At 35.8% G+C, this 22,782-nt stretch overlaps 1 protein-coding gene across 2 annotated transcripts in view; it reads left to right on the forward strand.

Annotated features, from left to right (window-relative positions):
• Positions 1–22,782, forward strand: part of LOC127852902 (prickle planar cell polarity protein 3-like) — a 209,019-nt gene that overhangs the window by 17,413 nt on the left and 168,824 nt on the right. For both annotated transcript variants that reach the window (XM_052386937.1, XM_052386938.1), the window contains exon 2: positions 477–590. In XM_052386937.1, coding sequence (XP_052242897.1) covers positions 477–590 — 114 coding nt within the window. The remainder of the gene's footprint in view (positions 1–476; positions 591–22,782) is intronic.

Below are 22,782 nucleotides of genomic sequence, written 5' to 3' on the forward strand. Positions count from 1 at the left end.
ATTTTTTATGTAATGTCCCGGTTTGGACCTGACAAATTCTGGCATGTATGCAGAATATTTTAAGCTTAGCTAAGATATGAACATGGAAATTCAACCTATTTGATGTAAGTTATTTACCTATTCTATACACAAAAGGTCACCATCAAATAGGAAAAATGTCTAGCATCCAGCAATTGGCGCTCTAGTTGATTTTATAAACCATATGAGCTTTGCTCTGGGAAAACAAGGTTTAATTCATATGCGTTAGGTGTCATCCTAGATTAGCCTGTGCAGTCTGCACAGGCTAATCAGAGACAGCACTTTCAGCTTTTGTGGAATTTTTTGTTGAAAGGAAGTTTCTTTGAAACAAAAATCCTGGCGAGGCAGAAAGTGTTGTCACTGATAAGCCTGCGCAACCTAATCAATGATGACACTTTATACGCATGCATTAAACCCCGCTTTCTCAAAGCAAGTCTCATATTTTTCAATTGATGTAGGTACCAGACAATCATAATGCCACGCGGACGGTTGTACAGCAGTCGCTGGGTGTCTACAGTCTGGGCGGAGAGGACCAATCCGACGGCACGTCACACAGCGAGGCGGGAAGTGTGGTGAGTAGGCAGACCAATTTAGAGAACTCGATATCTTGAATACTAACTTTAAATGAATTGAGCCAAGCTCTGGGAAGACGAGGCTTAATGCATGTGTGTTAAGTGTCGTTCCAGATTAGCCTTTGCATTTGGCACAGGCTAATAAGGAAAGCACTGTCCACCTAAACTGGATTTTGGCTATTAAGATAGCCCTTAAACGAAAATTACAGTGTAATCCCTGATTAGCCTGTGCAGGAAAGGCCTCAAGAGAAACACATTAGTTTATATGGATCCATGTTTTTGCTCACATTTTTTTATAAAAATAATAAAAGGCATTATTTTTTGTATCAGATGAAAAACAAAATATCCTAAATTTAGAGATAATGCTGCTAAACTATGTGTAAGTTATCAGTTTGGGTTGAAGACTGGCTTCACAATTGTTTCACCCTTTGTCAAAAAAAGAGGAAATACTGACAGGTTTAGATGGTTACATTGAGAATTCCTCTTTAGAAGTTTGTTTGGGAGTGTGTGTAATACTTGCATTATAAGGCAGTGACAAGTATTGAATGGGTCGTGCTCTGTGAAAATCGAGTTTAAAGCATGTGCGTAAAGTGTCGTCCCAGATTAGCCTGTGCAGTCTGCACAGGCTAATCAGGGATGACACTTTCCGCTTTTAGGATATTTTCTGTTGAAAGAAAGTCTCTTCTAAGCAAAAATCCAATATAGGCGGAAAGTATCATCCCTGATTAGCCTGTGCAGACTGCACAGGCTAATCTGGGAGGAAACTTTACGCGCATGCATTATGCCCAGTTTTATCAGAACAAGTATTAAATTGTCTCTCAATTGGTGTAGCATGAAACATCAGGAATGTACATTATAAACATGTGCACTTGAAGAGGGCGTTCTATGTTTCCATGTTAATAGTAAAGCAACTGAGTTGTCAGCGCAGTTCCTTATGAATTTCAAAGATGGATTTTTTTACAAGAGTACCATTACAAACTTGCTTTATATTTATGCTTGTGAATGTACATTTATTCAACAAAATAAATGGTTAAAGGGAGAGGCGTTAAAGAAGTGTTGAAAGACAAAGTCCTCAACATTTCATGCATATTTGCAAATTGTACATTTGAAGCAATAAAACATGCTCATGGTGAGCTTTTGTGATCGCTTTTTGAGCTTTTGTGATCGCTTTTTGTCCGTTGTCCGTCGTGCGTCGTGTTAACTCTCTAGAGGCCACATTTATTTCCAATCTTCATGAAATTTGGTCAGAAAATTGGTCTTAATGATATCTTGGATGAGTTCGAAAAAAATGGTTAAATTTGCTTAAAAAACATGGCTGCCAAGGGGCGGGGCATTTTTCCTTATATGGCTATAGTAAAATCTTGTTAACACTCTAGAGGCAACATTTAATGTCCGATCTTTATGAAACTTGGTTAGAAGATTCATCCCAATAATATCTTGGAAGAGGTCAAAAATGATGCCGGTTGGTTGAAAAACATGGCTGCCAGGGGGCGGGGCATTTTTCCTTATATGGCTATAGTAAAAACCTTGTTTACACTCTAGAGGCCACATTTATTTTCCGATCTTCCTGAAACTTGGTCAGAAGATTTGTCCGAATAATATCTTGTTATCTCAGGTGAGCGACTTTTGGCCTTTCAGGCCCTCTTGTTTACAATGTGTTGTAATAGTTGTTTTACATTAAGAGTTAAAATAACCAAATATCAATAATTTAATTAAACATTATTGGTGAATATTTGCTTTTGTATATATTATTGTATTTGTATTATTGTAGTGTTATATATGGCTAAAATGGACTGACATTTGTTTTAACTGTCCGGTGCCCTTTTAATTGTTTAGTGGATTGGTAAATTACGTGCAATTTCATTGCCATCACCAATGTGTACAGATGTGGAAAAAACTATTAACAAGGGAAATAACAGTTGCATAGACATTGAATATACTAGTGACAGTTATTTCCCTTAGCCATGTTCTTCAAAATGTTATTCTGTAGACTAAAATAGTAAGTGTGTGAAGAACAGTAAAAAAAACTCTTGGTAAAATTTGGATAGATGTGAACAAACAACAAAAATACAAGCTTTCAAATGTGAATCATAATAGCATTGTTCAATGTGTGTCTTTAAATGATTGTGTGTACTCTCTGCAACCAAGTAGAGAGGGAATACTGTATTACACCATGTAACGTTTGCCCATCTGTATCTCAAAGGCTCTTTCTGAGGAGACAACCTTGTCAAAAGTTCATCTGATCTTCAACAAACTTCATGAAACATAATAAAAGCCAAAGTATCTGGGTCATATATACATGATGATCAACCCAAAGACCTCAGGTTCAATCTCTGCCACAGGTGCCCAAGGAATTATTGACTTATGACCCTTGATATATCAGAATTTATCCTATTGAATAAGTATGTATATTTTGTATTTTTATGTCCCCCACTATAGTAGTGGGGGACATATTGTTTTTGCCCTGTCTGTTGGTCTGTTGGTTGGTTGGTTGGTTTGCGCCAACTTTAACATTTTGCAATAACTTTTGCTATATTGAATATAGCAACTTGATATTTGGCATGCATGTGTATCTCATGGAGCTGTACATTTTGAGTGGTCAAGGTCAGAGGTCAAATATATGTGGCCAAAATCGCTCATTTTATGAATACTTTTGCAATATTGAAGATTGCAACTTGATATTTGGCATGCATGTGTATCTCATGGAGCCGCTCATTTTGAGTGGTGAAAGGTTGAGGTCAAGGTCATCCTTTAAGGTCAGAGGTCAAATATATGTGGCCGGAATCGCTTATTTTATAAATACTTTTGCAATCTTGAAGATAGCAACTTGATAATTATTGGGCATGCATGTGTATCTCATGGAGCTGCAAATTTTGAGTGGTGAAAGGTCAAGGTCAAGGTCATCCTTCAAGTTCAGAGGTCAAATATATGTGGCCCAAATCACTTATTTTATGAATACTTTTGCAATATTGAAGATAGCAACTTGATATTTGGCAAGCATGTGTATCTCATGGAGCTGCACATTTTGAGTGGTGAAAGGTCAAGGTCGAGGTCATCTTTCAAGGTCAAATATATGGGTCAAAATTGCTCATGTAATGTCACTTCTGCAATATTGAAGCTAGCAATTTTATATTTGAAATGCATGTGTATCTCATGGAGCTGCACATTTCGAGTGGTGAAGGGTCAAGGTCATATTTCAAGGTCAAACATCATATAGGGGGACATTGTGTTTCACAAACGCATCTTGTTTTATTAGTTTTTTCCAATCTTCACCAAAATTAATGATCTATATCTATCAAAAATTGTACTTGAATAGGGCATAAATGTTGTACTATTCACCTCTGTTTGTACCTTGATTGTATAAAAATGTGAAGGAATATTGTAACACTTTTCTGGAGGAACCACTTGCATTAAAACTACAGGAAAGCATTTTGCAATATCTGAATTCCAGCTGGCCCTTCTGATGTGTGTGCAGTTAGCAATCATGAATTAATAACTGCCTAATATCTGCCTAATAAAATACTTTTAGAGCCCACTTTTGAAATCTTGAGTGATTTCCGTAGAATCTGATGCTGTGCATTCAATAATGTTTGAAGAATTCTTTGAAAAAGATATGTACCTGACTATAAAAGATTCATTTGATTTCCGGATTTCCTAAAATTGCCAGTTTTATAACCTCACAACATTTTTTCATTTTAATTAGCTCCACCAAAAAGATATTATAGTGATTTTGATTGTTTTTAGGGGTCAAGTTCAGCACCATAAAGTGCAGCTAGCTAGCTGAATAATGTATTGATAAATTAGTGTATGTTGAATTTCTCAGTATTAACCCTTTGCATGCTGGGTAATTTGTCTTCTGCTAAAATGTCGTCTGCTGAATTTCTAAAATTAGCATTTTCTTCGATTTTTTTCAAAGAATACTATCAGAATAGCAAACAGTTTGGATCCAGATGAGACGCCACGTTCTGTGGCGTCTCATCTGGATCCAAACTGTTTGCAAAGGCCTTTAAAATTCAGCTCCAGCGCTTTAAGGGTTAAAACAATATTTAAAATGGAAATGGTCTTGAGGATGCATACACAAAAACATGGGATAATTTCTTAGTATGCAGTTTGATGAATTATGATGTATGATATTTATTATTGAAATTCATAATTTATCAGGCAATTTTAAAACTGCTTGCTGCAAGTGATAACCTTGTGGAAACAAGTTGAATACAAACCAATGTCCCTATGTCAAAGATTAAGGTCACACTAAGTGGTCAAATGTTAAATATGGCTATAACACAGCTTTTTGTTACATATTAAATAGCCAATAATAGAAAGACACATATATTGTATGATATGAAGTCTTTATGACATGTTGGTCTGTGTTTGGATTGAGCATCTTTGTCCGTGGGACATCTTACACTAGTGTTTTGTTGTGTTTTTTTTTCATAAATTCTTGTGATTGCCCTCTTTGCCAATGTACATTAAAAGATAAGAAAAAAATGAAACTCTTGTAAGCGATTGCTAAATGTTTGAAAAGGTCATCTTTAAACATTATTTTCTGGAATAAAAAAGCTTGTTTTAAGATGAAATATAATGGGTATTTTTCACCGTTAATACTTTTTTTCACATGGAAAAACACAATTTATGTTGTTTGGTAAACAACATGTTTTACAAAAAGAGATATAAGGTGGTATATAAGACTTATGTTAGTCCCTGAAAATGAAGCGATGAATCCATATAGAAATATAAAGGTAGACAATTTGTGTTGACGTTACCTAGTTACATTTGCTTGGCAAAGTTTTCATATAACTGTCTTGAAAAAAGCTCAGAATGGAAAGGCAGGAAACATTTTATGAGCAAAGAAAAACATTGGAAACTAATGATGAAAGTAAAATTTGTCATGTAAAAAAGATGATTGTTATTTTGTTCAGAAACTGCTGAAATGGTTTAGCAATCATTTTTCTATAAACAAAATCGAAGCTTTTGTGCCGCAACTTGCTGTCAAAATTTGATTGGCATCTGTGTTCTTATCATCATTTCTCATGTTGGATATAACTTGTTTTCTTATTTAAAAAATGATGCATGCCAGTATGTTGATTGAGTTTTGATTTGGATTGGCATGGACCACAGGATATGATATCCATCATCCATGGCACATGCACATGCAAACTGGAGATTTTTAGCAAAGTGGGTTCACAAAGCAAAGAGAGGTATCAAGTTATGCACCAGCTTCATAAAGAGCAGACTGACAGCCCAACGTCATGTCTTGTGGTGTCAATATCTGTGAGACATGCTCCTGATGAAAGGTGATTTATTGCTAAATTTTGTTATGTTTTCCCAGACGTGATTGCTCTTTATTGATTGACGATTGCTTTTGGTCAATTAACTCTTTCCCACTCAGAGGCAAAGTGAAAATGGCTATGTGCAAACTTGTAGTCTGTTCAGGATTTATGTTGTTTACTGCTCATCAGTATATATAGGTTGGAAATGATGCCATCAAAACTTTAATGTAGTAAGAACTGTCTTTAGTTATATTTAACTTTCTAAGGGACTACAAACTCATCAAAATATGTATCTAAGTGGTAAAGGGTTAATTAAAGTCCTGAGGTTTGATAGTATTGTAGTGCTATTTGTTGAAATCACTGAAATATATTGTAGTTCTCCTTTTGAATTTACAACTTGATTATAGATGTAGATAGTTGTGTTTTATCTCAACAGCACAATCAAGTTGATATATAAATTCAGTTTGTAACTGAAATTATGATCATTCTTTTTGTATTAGTGGAAAAATGTTGTTAAAATTGTGTCTATTCTGAGACATTTACATAATTTCAGTCCTAATGGCGTTATTATATTCCAGGGAAAAGTGATGAGTTGTGTGTCACCAGACGACCTGGTTTTCATCAGTTACAGGAATATAGTAACCTTTCCAATCTTGCCAATCAGACCAAATAACCTGCATGACACCAGCGGACTATATCATTACCGCATTCGCTGCTTTTTCCACCTCTTTCTTGCATCCCATTTTGTATCTTTAAGTTTATTAGGATTATTTTATGGAAGGACTAGATGTATGCATAGTTTGACACTACTTGACTGGAATTTAAAAAGCACCACATAGTTTTACAGAGCATGGGATTTGCTGACTACCTTGTGATTCTCTGAGTATTCATTCTATATGGTTATAATTTCTGAACATAAGTATAACCAAAAGTATCTCTCCGATTAGATAATAAATTTTTATAAGTAATGCTAAGTGCATTATTGTTTCTGTTAATTATTAATTAAAATCCCAAATTAGTGCAATTATTGTTTGAGAAGATTATATTGCACGAATATTGGAAAAGAAATGTCAGTAAATGATCTGATTGTCAATGGTTTTCAACAGAGGGAGTATGTATTGAAAAGAAACTATTTGGCAATTTCTTGGAGGTAAATTAGATAATCTTATTAAGTAATCAGTGATAATTATGCAGCAAATAGTGTTTGTTCGCAGTGCCAGCATGGATTTTGGTAGTGTTGTTGATAGATTGATGGAGACAACCACCTAATTATATTCATTGCACTTTAATCCTTGGGACATACAGTGTTAGACATATGCAAATGTTTTCTTGTGTACATGGAGTTTTCTTATATTGGATAATAAATTAAATGTGTCTTTTATATCAGATTGTATCATTTGTGTTCTATGTGAAAGTTTAGGTTTATGTGCGAGATTTATATTTTATCTATTTGATTTAACTTTGTAAGAATTTTGGAATTGCATAGGCAACTGTCAGTGGCGCTCGATTGGTCATTGTCGGCTTGGGTACTAATTACATGTACCCTGGGAACTCTTAAGACTACTTACATGAACCCAAGGTACGGTAAATATACTAAAACGTACCCAGGAATTTTAACGCTAAATCGGTCGTTGTCAGCTATTTTTTTAAATGAATTATATTCACATTTATGTCAATTTTCTGTTAAATGGCCTCTATATTATCGAAACTCATACTCATGTATGACAAAGCATGTTGATGAAGTCTTTTAAAAGAGAAGTTTATTTAAGATCAACAATATCGTTTTACGGTAATAGGTATCGCGTTTTACGACAGGATTTTGGGAGGGAATAAAACATGGGTACAGTCTAATGTCAGGGTTTGCACAGGGCTTGAAAAGTGCTTGAAAACGAGTCCTTGGCCCTTAAACAAAGGTTGGCCTTGAAAAAGTGCTTGAAAAGTGCTTATTTCCTGTAAAAAAGCCTTGAAAATGTTTATTTCTGCTCAAAATTACTTTTATCATCGCTTTGATTATAAACTTAAATCGTTCTTAAGGGAAATATTACAAAAATTTATCATAAATTCCTTTGCGCAAAAAGTTTAGTACGAAATATAAGTTTCGTACACTATTTAGTACGAAACGTTAAGTGTACACGTCACAAATTATGTGTACTACGTCAGAGGTTCTCCATTGTGATCAATTTTCGCGAGTGAAAACGCAGCGATGGGGAAGAGTCGTTTCAAACCAGGGTTGTTAACTGAATATTCCTGGGTACAGAAAACAAATGACATTTGAAAAGCATATTGTCGGGTCTGTATGAAGACCATTGATGTCAGGGGGATGGGGGAAAGCGCTTTGAAAAGCCACGAGAAAAGGGAAACCCACATAGAAAACATGAAATTGAGAAGCAAACAGGGTTCCTGCGATGTGTTTTTTTGTGTGAAACAGGCAGGTAATATTGTTAAAACTGTTAAATCTAAAACAGACATAAACATCAGCAGCCCATCTGTGTTGAACCAGGAAGGCACAGCCACAGAGAGTGTGCAGATAGAAGATATTCAAATTCCAGGACCTTCACAACCATCAGCAGCAGTATCAAACTCGTGGACATCCATAGGAAAATTTGTTACAAAAAATTATATGCTGAAAGCGGAAGTATTGTGGGTATTGCATACCGTTTGCACACATCAATCCTTCAATTCCAATAAAAACATTACAAAGTTATTTCAGGTTATGTTCCATGACAGTACCATAGCAAAGAAATTTCTTGTGGAGACCGCAAGAGAGCATATGTGGCCGTTTTTGGGCTAGCTGAAAATTTCAAAACTTTACTTGATAGTTCTTTAAGTGGACCGTACTCAGTGTCTTTTGATGAAATTTTAAACAAGAAAGACCAATCCAAGCAAATGGAAAATGCATTTTTTAAAGGAAACTAACATACGGTTCTCAGCCTTGAAAATGAAAATTTGGCCTTGAAAAGTCCTTGAAAAGTGCTTGAATTTAGGTTTGAGATTTCTGTTTGAACCATGAATGTCAACCAGATACATTTGAGTATATTTACCGTACCATGTAAGTAGTACCCCAGCCGACAATGACCAATCAAATGTCAGTGGCCTTAAATAAAAGACAGGTCACAAATTTACTTCTGGTTATGTTTCTGAAGTTTGATTAGAAGTATTGTTAAACCCTTTACCACTTAGATACATATTTTGACGCATTTGAAGTCCATTAGAAAGTTAAATTTAATTAAAGACCTTTCTTACAAGTTTCAAGTTTTAAAGGCTTCAACTCCAACCCTTAGATACAATTGAGCAGCAAGCAGCATATAACCTGAACAGACTGCAAGTTACTCGCTCACATGCTGTTCTGGTTTTATGCTGTTTGCACATAGCCATTTTCACTTTGCTCCTGAGTGGAAAAGGGTTAAATTGCTAAGGTCAGGGAAATTGGGATATTTAAGTTAGAAGTTGTCATATTTATTCACACAATTAAGTAAAAATAGAAGATAAGGCATGGAAACCAATAATTTATTCCGATAACTATCAATATCAAATATAAGTATTAGGCTAAATAAAACTAATATTCTTTTGGGAAGGAATACTAAGTATTTCATTTCAGTTAGATCCATTTTCCTTGCCTTATCTTTACTGTGTAATATTGCTTGGCGATTTTGAAAAATAAAAGTAAAATAAAAAGGACCTTGAATGACTTCAGAGGCAAAAACTATATATCTGGTTGCTAACTACAGAATGTTCTTACTGCCATCAAAACAAATATATCAGATAGTATCTTGAGTAAGCACTGAGGCTGGAATCAAGCAAAATGTGAGTGATGGATATAATTCTTTTTATCAGTTTTCTTTTTCCCTATTATTATCAAGACCTGATTTATATGAAATCCATGAATTAATGAGGTTTGTCACGCAGAGTTGTGTTTATGTTGGCACTAAATTCACAATTAGAATATATTCTTGTATAATTAGTGCTATGAAAACATTTATATTGTGTATAGTATTAATTACAAATTAAGTATATTGGGTGCTGGGGAGGTGGCAGCATTCATAAAAACAGGCAGAAAACAGGTTTATCTTATTTTAAATGCTGGTTGTCAGATTAGATTTTATGTCTGGATTTCTTGTTCTACTTTTTTTATTTGAGTTCAATAATGCGCTGAACTAAGTATTGCATTTTTGTAGAGAAGGAAATTTTTTATTTGTATTATTAATTATTTTAATTTAATAGCGGAATCGTTCACTTATTTTGTAATAAAACACAAGGCTGCACAATCGTGTTTTGTGTTAAAAGTGTTTGAAGATCAGACAAAACTGTTAATTGTTAAGGATTATTTGTTTCTGTTTGTGTTATTCTCAAGAACTCAATGGAATATTATTTGCATCAAGATGTCATTGGTTTTACAGATGCTAGTAGAGATCTGTTACTTGCGTAGGAAAACCTGGGGTTAATATGAGATTCTTGTGTACTACAAATGACAATTATTTGATTGGCACTTGGACAACTATTCTCAGGACTGTAGAATAGAATGAGGATAAATAATGGTGTCTTTCTAACAAGGGGAGGTAACTTTTGCATTGATTCTGTGTATTAGAATGTTGGCTTTTATATGCTTGTGGCCACATGGTGTTGGTTTTGTGCTTGCCAAAAAAGCTGTCGGTTGAAACTGTTTGTCATCGGTTAAGTCAGAATGATGTCATGTAATGAGTGACTGTGCTTGCTTACTTATTTAAGAAATGTTGCACTGGAACTTTTGTTGGAATTTTACAATTGCACGCTTAAAATGAAACCAACAGTTTAAATCTGTGAATATGAGAAATTGGAAAACATAGCTACGTGAAGTTCATACGTTGGATTTGCAATGTTTTAAAATAAATCGGAACAGAGGAATATGAAGCAAATGTTATATAGTTTGTTTGATTGTGAGGTGGATACTGAAGTTGTGCATAATTAAATACTTAACCTGCACAATATTCACAAAATAACTGTTACAGAAAGATACACACTGGTTTACAACCTTTCTAAAGCTGTTTGAACATAAAACTTGACAAGAATCATGATCATGTTAAAAATAGTGTTCCTAGTAAGTTTTGATGCCTACCGGTAAAAACTGGACAGATTGCGATAAAAATTAGAGCAGCAAGAGTCTACGACCGCTATACGCCTAATAAGACAAACACCAGCACCATGGGTCAGAGTGACAGCCAGCCCAGCAAACATGTTGTGGCTGCCTCGGAGACCGTTCAGATCCAGGAGGCAAAGCAGACTGGCAACAACACGCAAGCCCTTATTGATCCTGAGCAAAAGAAGCTCTTCAAAAAGAAAGGAAAGAAGAGCTGGAAGAAAACTTTGTTCAAGGAGGTAAGTCCTTAATGAAGATGTTTTTTATGTGCTTTTCAACATATTCAAATATCCTGTGTATTACATTGCGAGGAATTTGGGCAGGGGTGATGTCAAACAGGTGTATTTTGGTCAATGACTGAAGTTTGCTTTGACCAATCTTGAAAAAACTTTGGATACAGCAAGTTTACACAGAAACATGTTTGGTATTGTAATTTTGACCTTTGGGTTAAGGTTTATTTTGCTTAAACAAATACATTTTGTCCTCAAAATGTTTAATAACAATGTAGGTATTGTACTTAATTTTGTAGCAAACCTGAGAACATTGAAAGACGTCTATTGACGCCACATTTATGACTCAATCTTGATGAAACTTTGTCAGAATGGTTGGTTATCTTGGCAATACCTTGTCCAACTTCAAATCTTGTGTTCAAAGACTGGGTCACCTATCTAGGAAAACCTAGTTACCAATCAAGATGCCACATTTATTGCACAATCTTAATGAAACTTGGTGAGAATGTGTATCTTCACTATATGTCAATGTAGGCCAAGTTTAATCTGTGTCTTGTGGCTAAAAAAAGGTAACTTGGGCAAATCTTAGAAAAGCTTTATTGCCAATGCTAGAAGCCACAATAATGGTTCAACATTGTCAGAATTTGACCATTTGTGTATCTTGATCACAGCTGAGCGCTCTAGGGCAACATTGCCCTCATGTTTTTTAGCTCATCTATTTTTTGAAAAAAAATTATGAGCTATTGTCATCACCTTGGCGTCGGCGTCGGCGTTGGCGTTGGCGTTGGCGTTGGCGTTGGCGTCGGCGTCCGGTTAAGTTTTGCGTTTAGGTCCACTTTTCTCAGAAAGTATCAATGCTATTGCATTCAAACTTGGTACACTTACTTACTATCATGAGGGGACTAGGCAGGCAAAGTTAGATAACTCTGGCGTGCATTTTGACAGAATTATGTGCCCTTTTTATACTTAAAAAATTGCAAATTTTGGTTAAGTTTTGCGTTTAGTTCCACTTTTCTCAGTAAGTATCAATGCTATTGCATTCAAACTTGGTACACTTACTTACTATCATGAGGGGACTGGGCAGGCAAAGTTAGATAACTCTGGCATGCATTTTGACAGAATTATGTGCCCTTTTTATACTTAGAAAATTGACAATTTTGGTTAAGTTTTGTGTTTAGGTCCATTTTATTCCTTAAGCATCAAAGCTATTGCTTTCATACTTGCAACACTTACTAACTATCATAAGGGGACTGTGCAGGCAAAGTAATGTAACTCTGACTGGCATTTTGACAGAATTATGTGCCCTTTTTATACTTAGAAAATTGAAAATTTGATTAAGTTTTGTGTTTAGGTCCACTTTATTCCTACAGTATCAAAGCTATTGCTTTCATACTTGCAAGATTTATGAACTATCATAAGGGGACGGTGCAGGCAAAGTTATGTAACTCTGACTGGCATTTGGACGGAATTATGGGCCCTTTATACTTAGAAAATTGAAAATTTGGTTAAGATTTATGTTTTGGTCACTTTACCCCTAAAGTATCATAGATATTGCTTTCATACTTGGAACACTCACAAACTATCATAAGGGTACAGTAAAAGGACAAGTTGCATAACTCTGGTTGTCATTGTTACGGAATTATGGCCCTTTTTTGACTTAGTAACTTTTAATATATGGTTAAATTTTGTGTTTCGATCCACTCGAAGTATCAAGGCTATTGCTTTCAAACTTCAAATACTTACATGCTATCATGAGGTTACTGTACCTGGCAACTTGAATTTTACTTTGACCTTTGAATGACCTTGACTCTCAAGGTCAAATTATTAAATTTTGCTAAAATTGCCATAACTTCTTTATTTATGATTAGATTTGATTGATACTTTGATGAAACTACTCTTACCTGACATACCACAATAGACTTCACCCAAACCATCCCCGTGCCCTCTCCCCCCTCCCCCCCCTCCCCCCCCCCCTAATTTTTTTTTTTTTTTTTTTTTTTTTTTTATAAGATCATCTCACAAATGACCACCACACCCTCACACTATACCCCCCCCCCACCCCCCCCACCCCCCCCCCCCCAAATTTTTTTTTTGATTTTTTTTTTTTTTTTTTTTTTTTTTTAAGATCATCTCACAAATTATCACCACACCCTCACACTATACCCCCCCCCCCCCCCCCGATTTTTTTATTTATTTTTTTTTTTTTCGCTTTTTTGGAAGATAATGTAATAAATGTCCACAACCCCACACTATACACCCCTCTTCACTCCACTCCTCCCTCCTTTGTGATTGAAAATGAGAGTCCCTTCACCTTTAAAAAGAAAATAGATGAGCGGTCTGCACCCGCAAGGCGGTGCTCTTGTTTTATAGCTTTATAGCAGTAAGGTTTAAGGTAAAATGTTAACTTATAAATATGTCAGTGTCCACAGACAAAATACACAGGACTGGTGTACACTGAAAAATAATAATAGTACCCATGTACTAAATATTTTAGTGTCAACATGGTACATATATAAATATCCACAGTCAATTAATGTCTTTAATCATACACAAACTAAGCGTCTGTCGACAGATCAATATGTGTCCAAATTAATTTTATACGTGTCCATAGACCAATCACATGATCACATGATGTCATGAACTAACTATCCTGCTGCCAAATAGGTGATCGCTCCGCCCACAAATAGTTGATTTCTCCGCCCACTTAGTTTCTTACTGGTTAGTTTATCCTTAAGATTGATTGGCAGCTGGAAAGTAGCCAATAATATGTGTGAAAACATATAGAGAATAGCAGATTACTGCCTTATCGCTGTGTAATATATTAGACGAGGCTGAGAATAAAAAAATGGCCCGGCTTGCCAAGCTTATATTCAATCTGTGCCGAGCCTTGTATTTAACGATGGTTAACAAACCAGCTGTTTTTATGCTCTCCCCAAAAATTGTGTGGGGAGAATATAGTCGCCGCTTCGTCCGTCCGTCCGTGTGTCTGTGTTTCCGTCCGTCCGTGCACAATTTTTGTCCGGGCTATTTCTCAGCAACTAATTACCGGAATTCAATGAAACTTTATGGGAAGCTTCACTACCAAGAGGATTTGTGCATATTATCAGCGGGTTCTGGTCGGATGATTTTTTACAGAGTTATGGCTGTTTGAAATTTTCCATTAGGCCAAAAAAAAAAATAGTCTTGGTTCAGGGAACCCGACCGACCCTATTTTTTGCCCCCGACCCTAACGATTTTTTGGTCCATGAAAAAAATCTGATGGCGAAAATGCTAAAATCTCGTAAAATTTCATTGAAAACAGCCACCATTTAAACCTGGATTGGTTTTCTATATTTTTCTCTTTGTTTCAATGAAAGTGTTCGCAATTTGAACAGTGAACAAAAACCGGTCTGCACCTGTATACGAGACATTGCTTGACCTTATTGTTATTGAAGTGCGCATGCTAGCTGGCCAATCAACATTGAGCTCGCTTACACATGAAATAACGTTGTTGAATGAAATGTAAAAATGGGTGGAGCTATGGAGTAATATTCGGTAATTCATGCGCAGACACTGTGCACTTTGAATACACAGTTAAAATTGTCGTCTGCAAACAAAATAGCGGCCGGTCGCAAATGTCGTATTATTAAAGATTAAAAATGAAAAGAAGCGTGACAATAATTTAATTATTTCCAAGCTGTCTATTGATCTGAATTTAAAAGTGATAATTAAATAATTAGGTCTATTTCGATGATGTTACAACTTTCTGTCAATTTCCGATCAAATGAAAAGATGATAATTAATTAATTTGTTTGTTTTACTCGCACACTATGCTAACTGACAGCAGCGTATTTTAATCAAATGAAAATGTGAAAAACACGCGCGGTTTAATTGTAATTAAAGTTTCGTATTTTTAACACATAGGAAGAGTCATTCATCTAGTCTACTATAAAAATGGAATTAACCACTTTGTCTCTACAGTCGCTAACATGGCGTCTTTAACCTTAAAGCGTCGTTGGACGAAAAAGAGTCATAAAAAAAATAAATTAAAACACAAAACACTAGAGCATTCCAAGAGTCATGGAAACTTGACAACAATTGGCTTCGCTTTGATAATGAATCAAAATCAATGTACTGTGACGCCCTTAGCCTGTACAAACCAATAGCAACATTCAAATTTATGTACACTGCTCACTTCCTGTGCGATGCGCTCAAACCCATTGCCATTTTATAAAAAAATGTACCAGAAGAAAGACTTGTGCTATTCTGAGGTTACCCTCCTTTTGACAGCCACTATTCAGACTCTTGAGCACCTGTCGGAGACTAGGTCAGGTCTCATGATGAAAAAAATTCTGAAGGTCACACCCCAAACACCAGAGACTGATAAAGATGGCTTGTTCACTTTTGAATATGAAGGTCACACTATTACAGACAGACAAACAAAAAATGGTTGGCTCAAAGAAATTTTGGGCCAGCGCTAGCCCTGAAGAAGTGCATAAAGAGCTAGGAATATTGAATAATATACAACGACTAAATACCACATGTGCAATGTTAATCATTTGGTCAGTGTTTAAACAATCATGGGTGCATTAACTGACCCTTTTTCACCCTGAAATCAGTCGACTGGTAAAAAAAAAAAAAAAAAAAAAAAAAAAGAAAAACCTACCTACCCTCCTACATTTTTCTGGCCATGTTCCCTGAACCAAGACTATTTTTTTATTTGGCCTTAACTGTACATATAGTGCAATTCTTGTCCGGGCTATTTCTCAGCAATTAATGACCGGAATTCAATGAAACTTTATGGGAAGCTTCACAACCAAGAGGAGATGTGCATATTATCAGCGGGTTCTGGTCGGATGATTTTTCACAGAGTTATGGCCCTTTGAAATTCTCCATTAACTGTACATATAGTGCAATTCTTGTCCGGGCTATTTCTCAGCAACTAGTGAACAGAATTCAATGAAACTTTATGGGAAGCTTCACAACCAAGAGGAGATGTGCATATTACCAGCCGGTTCTCGTCGGATGAATTTTCACAGAGTTATGGCCCGTTGAAATTTTCCATTGTACATATAGTGCAATTCTTGTCGAGCTATTTCTCAGCAACTTATTATGGGATTTCAATGAAACTTTATGGGAAGCTTCACTACCAACAGAAGATGTTCATATTATCAGCCGGTTATGGTCGGATGATTTTTCACAGAGTTATGGCCCTTTGAAATTTTCTATAAACTGTGCATATAGTGCAATTCTTGTCCGGGCTATTTCTCCCCAAATTACTGACTGGAATACAATGAAGCTTTATGGGAAGCTTAACTACCTTGAGGAGATGCGCATGGTATTAGTGGGTTCTGGTTAGATGATTTATTTAGAGAGTTATGGCCCTTTGAAATTTTTAAGTTGCTAAACCATCCATCGTATTATTTTGTTCAAAGTTATGCCCCTCAAGACGTTTCCTTTTATCTGAATATTTAGTGCAATATTGTGACAAAAAAACACTTTGGGGAGCATCACCCGTCTCCGACGGTTTCCTGTTTTGTTTTTCATATTACCTCCATGTCCCCATTTTAAAAGAAATAATGAAATATAATCGCTATAACGCTGCATACTCAGCGGAAATGTGACATTTGATGTGTTAATAATGACGTCATGAGAACCGACTTAGGCCTTATGTTTGTAAAATATTTGTTTGCTGTTTGTGTTGCTTTTTGTGCCTAAAATATATTATATCTTGGGATTTAAATGTTTGTTTTGTTGAATATGATTTTATTTTACCACAAATACTGACTTTATATTTGATTACAAGTCATATGATCTACCTCCAAACATTGAATGATATATATAATTCCTGTTGATGTGATATAAAAAATATCTCTCTTGCAGAGTGATAACAGGCAGATATCAATCTAGTGGAATGATAAATATTTTAAAGAGATATACAAATATCAGTTATCTGGACCAATCATTACACGGTTATGGACCAATCAAATGAGTATCTACAGACCAAATAATATGACTGTTTATCTACAAATGTTTTCGCTGTTTACATTCAGATTTTAAGAGTATGCATATGGAAGAACATTTAATGTTGACGTTAACTTTACAAGAAGACTCCGCCATTTCTATCTTAGTGTTCAGTGGCTTGTTTGATTGCTATCTCATGCTGCCCAGTCTGATATCCAATCATATGCTGCCCAGTCTGATATCCAATCACATGCCAATAGCAAGTTCCATCACAACATACAGGCTTCCCAGTACCCAATATCGCAGACAAATAACCTTTTTGCCCATCTTCTGTTCTCATATAAGGTTCTATCGACTTAAACAAATCAAATGATACGGTGTGTATTTTTAGTGGCGAGTGGTTAAATATAGCAGTGTTATTTCCTTTTATTGTCTCTGATAATGTAATGACGTTTTTCTGATAGGTACTGGTATTGATTGTCTTGGCAAGTTTTTTTGGCTTCAGTACTTGTGTCAAGGATTCACTAGTGTATTTTCGTATAGTTTTGCACAAGTACTGTATATATTTTTGATAAATTTAATTGATTTATTTCGAACCACTTAATTGCCAATCAAACAGTTGTTTGCATGTGAAATATCTTCTTGTATTTCTTTAGTTAAAACAAAAGTAGCGTTGTGAAGCTAAAATTACTCAATAACTTGTTAGTCGAGCAAGTAAAAAAATATATATAGAAGGGAATGGAACTTTACCAAATTACACACAAACAAAATTTTGAGACAAACAAATTCCATTTTTACTATAGGACTATTATAATCATAGCATGCAGTTACCATAGTTTGTAAATAAGTATAATTATTGAAATCAAAACAATTATTTTCAAGCACAACTTGCAGTTGTATGCTTACATCACCAACATTTTTAACCAGGTTTTCCGAAGGAAAAAACTGGTTATTAGATTGGCGAATGCGGGCGGGCTGGCTGGCTGGCGGGCTGGCTGGCTGGCGGGCTGGCTGGCTGGCTGGCGGGCTGGCGGGCTGGCGGAATAAGCTTGTCCGGGCCATAACTATGTCGTTCATTGTCAGATTTTAAAATCATTTGGCACATTTGTTCACCATCATTGGACGGTGTGTCGCGCGAAATAATTACGTCGATATCTCCAAGGTCAAGGTCATACTTTGAGTTCAAAGGTCAAAAATGGCCATAAATGAGCTTGTCCGAGCCATAACTATGTCGTTCATCGTCAGATTTTAAAATCATTTGGCACATTTGTTCACCATCATTGGACGGTGTGTCGCGCGAAATAATTACGTCGATATCTCCAAGGTCAAGGTCACACTTTGAGTTCAAAGGTCAAAAATGGCCATAAATGAGCTTGTCCTGGCCATAACTATGTCATTCATTGTGAGATTTTAAAATCATTTGGCACATTTGTTCACCATCATGGGACGGTGTGTCCCACGAAAGATTCACGTCAATATCTCCAATGTCAAGGTCGCCACGACTAAAAATAGATTTAAAAAAAAAAAAAACTTACAAAGGGGGTTAATTTTTTTTGGTCATATCAAAAGTTCAGTTTGAGTTTTCTCCCTTTATCAGATTTTTTTTTCACAATGAAAACCTGGTTTTGTGACAATTTTGTCCCTTGTAATTATTATTTTTAGTTTCTTTTCTTAGAAAATATGTGCAAGCTTCTATTCCTTCACTATGTGGGATGTTAGTGTATACAGAAGATATATCTAGAGTAACAAAGTAGGAGTCTTTTTTCAATTCAATATTCTCAATTTTGTTAATAAAGTATGTGATGTCTTTAAAGTACAATGGTAAATGCTGCATAACTTACTTTTTGACAGAGTCCAAGTATTGCGAAATAATTTCTTTGTTGGAACTGCATGCAGACACGATGGGCCGACCAGGATATCTCAGAGTTGAAGACTGTCATCAAATGGCTTGTGTGTCTTTGATAAAAATCTTTAATTCTTCAATTCATTTTTTGATATTTTGTGCATAGCGACCAGCTAATGTTGTTACTCAAAATTTCAAGTCGGTTCCGCTTATCTACGGAGAGCCTACTACCTGCCACATCCACAAGAGAAAGAGTTGTATAATTTATGGAACAGGTTTGAGTTCTCCAACTATATTCATTCACAAATGGAAACATTATATGAATATCGTGTTAAATGTAATAGTTTCGAACGGAGCTTACATAGAAAAGAATCGATAAACAATGATTGTATTATACATGTCACGGAAAAGATTGTTTATGAATGATTGAGATTGTTTATGAATTATTAAAATAGTCCACTTTCTGCTGCGTCTTCATGACATAGTATTTTTGCTCAGCCCATTCATAATCTGAGGCTATTAATAGATGCGGCTGCTGATAAACAAGGGAGAGTCCAACTGCAAGGGTGATAACAACGCAATAGTATAAGGTTACGCTTGTTAATCTGAGGCTATTAATTGATTCAGGAAAACAACGCAGTTGTATAAGGTTACGCTTGTTTATATTCTCAATTTATAAAACGTTGAACATGAGTTCAACAATAACATCAGGAATACGATAGACAACAACAAAAAGGCTTCATAATCGCTAAAACCGAATATAACAAACAATTAAATATAACACGAATGATCTGTTTCGTAACCTCATTCATGCTTCTACAGCGGGGATTTTTGGGAAAGGTTCTTTTGTTCTCAACAGATAGCGGCGATCTTTTGTATTTACGGGTGCTAACAACGCAATAGTAGGTTAAGCTTGTTTAAATTCACAGTTCTTAATTTATAAAACGTTGGACATGAGTTCACCAATTACTACTGGTATACTATAGACAACCTAAAACATGCTTTATAATCGCTAAAACCGAAAACGACTAAATAGAACAAGAAATATCTTTTTAAAATGTAGTCGGCGTAAACGCTGACTTTGAAATAAAGTTTGCAATTTACTATTTTAAATTAATAAATAAAATGAAAACAAAAGTTTAACTATTGTGAGTTTTTTTCACTTATAAGTTACATATTCAGGGCATGAAATGTGTGTTGTCAGTGCAGTCAAACCACACATTAGTGTAAGAAGATAAAAAATATACTACGGGAGTGCACATCATGTGTCTTCACATGCCTTATTATGACTATATTTCTTCACTATCGAAATATATCGTATGTTAATGTTTGATTTAAGTGCAGTTTTCTTTTGACACATTTAAATCACACTTTCATAACCGCGTCATGCGAAAATGGGTCTTATGCGTTTCGACCAGCGTTTCTTAAACTCAACTTGTGCATTTGCGCAGTCTGGTCAGAGGCTTTGCTATTCGCTATAAAATCACTCAATATGTTATGGTCTCATTATGTATCTCCTGACCAGACTGAGTGATGAACAGGCTGAGTGGGCTATATATGTATGATGGGCGCATAATTTTTTTTTAATGGAATAAGACCCACTTTCGCATGACGAGGGTCTTTAAAAATCTCATTGCAAATTGTAAATGGCACATTTAAGCACAATGCTTTTCGATACAAAATTGAATTCAAAATACCAAACTTAATAAGGGCAGCCTATCCAGGCGTTCAGGAACGATTTCCAGACGTGATGAATGAGTACGGCAAACATTGTGGTTGGATATTTGTGTCGTTTGAACATTCTGAGAGTAGTCCGGAATTCCTTACACTAAACAGTGCTACATCCTTTGCCCTGAGCACAGACACAGTGATGTAGCCAAAGTTCAGTGGTTTTATCTCGAACCAGCCTATGTAATATTAAAAAATATTCATGCGTGTCTGCTGGCGTAATGAAAAAGTCATTAAGATGAAAAGCTGAGTAAAACAGCTGTGCCGAAAAAGGGCATCTATACCTATGTTTAGGTAAGAGTTGTTGACACCGTGTGAACTGCTAGGGTTACAAGTAATGCATAAACAACAATGTACGAGTCAACAGGGCTGTCTTGATGACTACCTAATTATGCCCCCGGTAGGGTGGCATATAGCAGTTGAACTGTCCGTCAGTCAGTCAGTATGTCAGTCTGTCCGTCCGTCCAAATTAAACCTTTAACATTAGCCATAACTTTTTAAATATTGAAGATAGCAACTTGATATTTGGCATGCATATGTATCTCATGGAACTGCACATTTTGAGTGGTAAAATTTCAAGGTGAACATCATCCTTCAAGGTTAGGGTTGAAGAAACAAATCCAAGGGAAGTAATAAGCTTTAAATAGACATAATTATCTGACCTGTCAAATTATATATATTTTTATGCCCCCAGTAGGGTGGCATATAGCAGTTGAACTGTCCGTCAGTATGTCAGTATGTCTGTATGACAGTCTGTCCGTTCGTCCGTCCGTCTGAAAAAAAACTTTAACGTTGGCCATAACTTTTGCATTATTGAAGATAGAAACTTGATATTTGGCATGCATGTGTATGTCATGAAGCTGCACATTTTGAGTGGTGGAAGTTCAAGGTCAAGGTCATCCTTCAAGGTCAAAGGTAAAAAAACCCACAAAAAAACCATTCAAAGCGGCGTTCTCATGAAGCTGCACATTTTGAGTGGTGGAATTTCAAGGTCAAGGTCATCCTTCAAGATCAGGTCAAAAAAAAATTAAAAAAATTTCAAAGCGGCGCTATAGGGGGCATTGTGTTTCTGACGAACACATCATGGTAAAGGTCAAGGTCAAGTTCATCCTCCAAGGTCTAAGGTCAAAAATACAAATCCAAGGGAAGTAATAAGCTGTAAAGGGAGATAATTATTCAATATTGAAGATAGCAACTTGATATTTGGCATGCATGTGTATCTCATGCAGCTGCACATTTTGAGTGTTGAAAGGTGAAGGGCACACAAGTACCGTAGGTTCCCACGTATAGCGCACAGTGTTTTACCTCCAAAATTCAAATTAAAAAGCTGGTGCGCGCTATACATTGATACAACGCTATCCTGGCTGCTAAATTGGTAAAAAATATGTTGTGTAATCGTAAATAATCAAAATGGCCGCCATGTTTTTTTCCAGAAAACTACCACCCTATAATCGTACAGACTGCGGGGCCATTGTCGAAACAACAAGAAGTCGCTACTGGTAGATATGAACGCGGTAGAAGAAGTTTTGGTCAAAAATAAATTTGTTTGAATAAACTTGCGGACATTTCTTTGTTTGTGTTTTTACACTTCTTTATTGATGAATTCCGATGGGGATTGTGGTTGACATTCCGGAGAGCTCGCAAGGGTAGGTGTGAACGAGGTCTTTTCTGCGGGTAACGGTAGGTGTGAAAGGGGGTCATTTTGCACTTCGTAATTGACAGATGTTATTGAGTAATATGTGCCACATCATGTTAAGACGCTAAATGACACTTGAGAACGTGATGATATGCAATTGCATTTTGTGTGTATAAATATAGAACGTTCAACAGTGGTGTGCCTCAACAACTGTATCCCTGTCTCCCATGCGACATTCAAATTTACCGGTAATGCCCATGCTTTCCCCGAGGAAAAATCACACGATGTACACTAATTCTTATTTTCTCACGTTTTTCACGAAATGCACGTGGACTGTTAATCTTTTGCTAGAAAATTACAAAATTGTCAGAAAAGTATAGTGCTATGCAACCCATGCTCCTAATCATAATGACGCTTCCTATTTTGAAT

Source organism: Dreissena polymorpha, chromosome 12, assembly GCF_020536995.1.
Source record: "Dreissena polymorpha isolate Duluth1 chromosome 12, UMN_Dpol_1.0, whole genome shotgun sequence".
In the NCBI taxonomy this organism is placed as follows: domain Eukaryota; kingdom Metazoa; phylum Mollusca; class Bivalvia; order Myida; family Dreissenidae; genus Dreissena; species Dreissena polymorpha.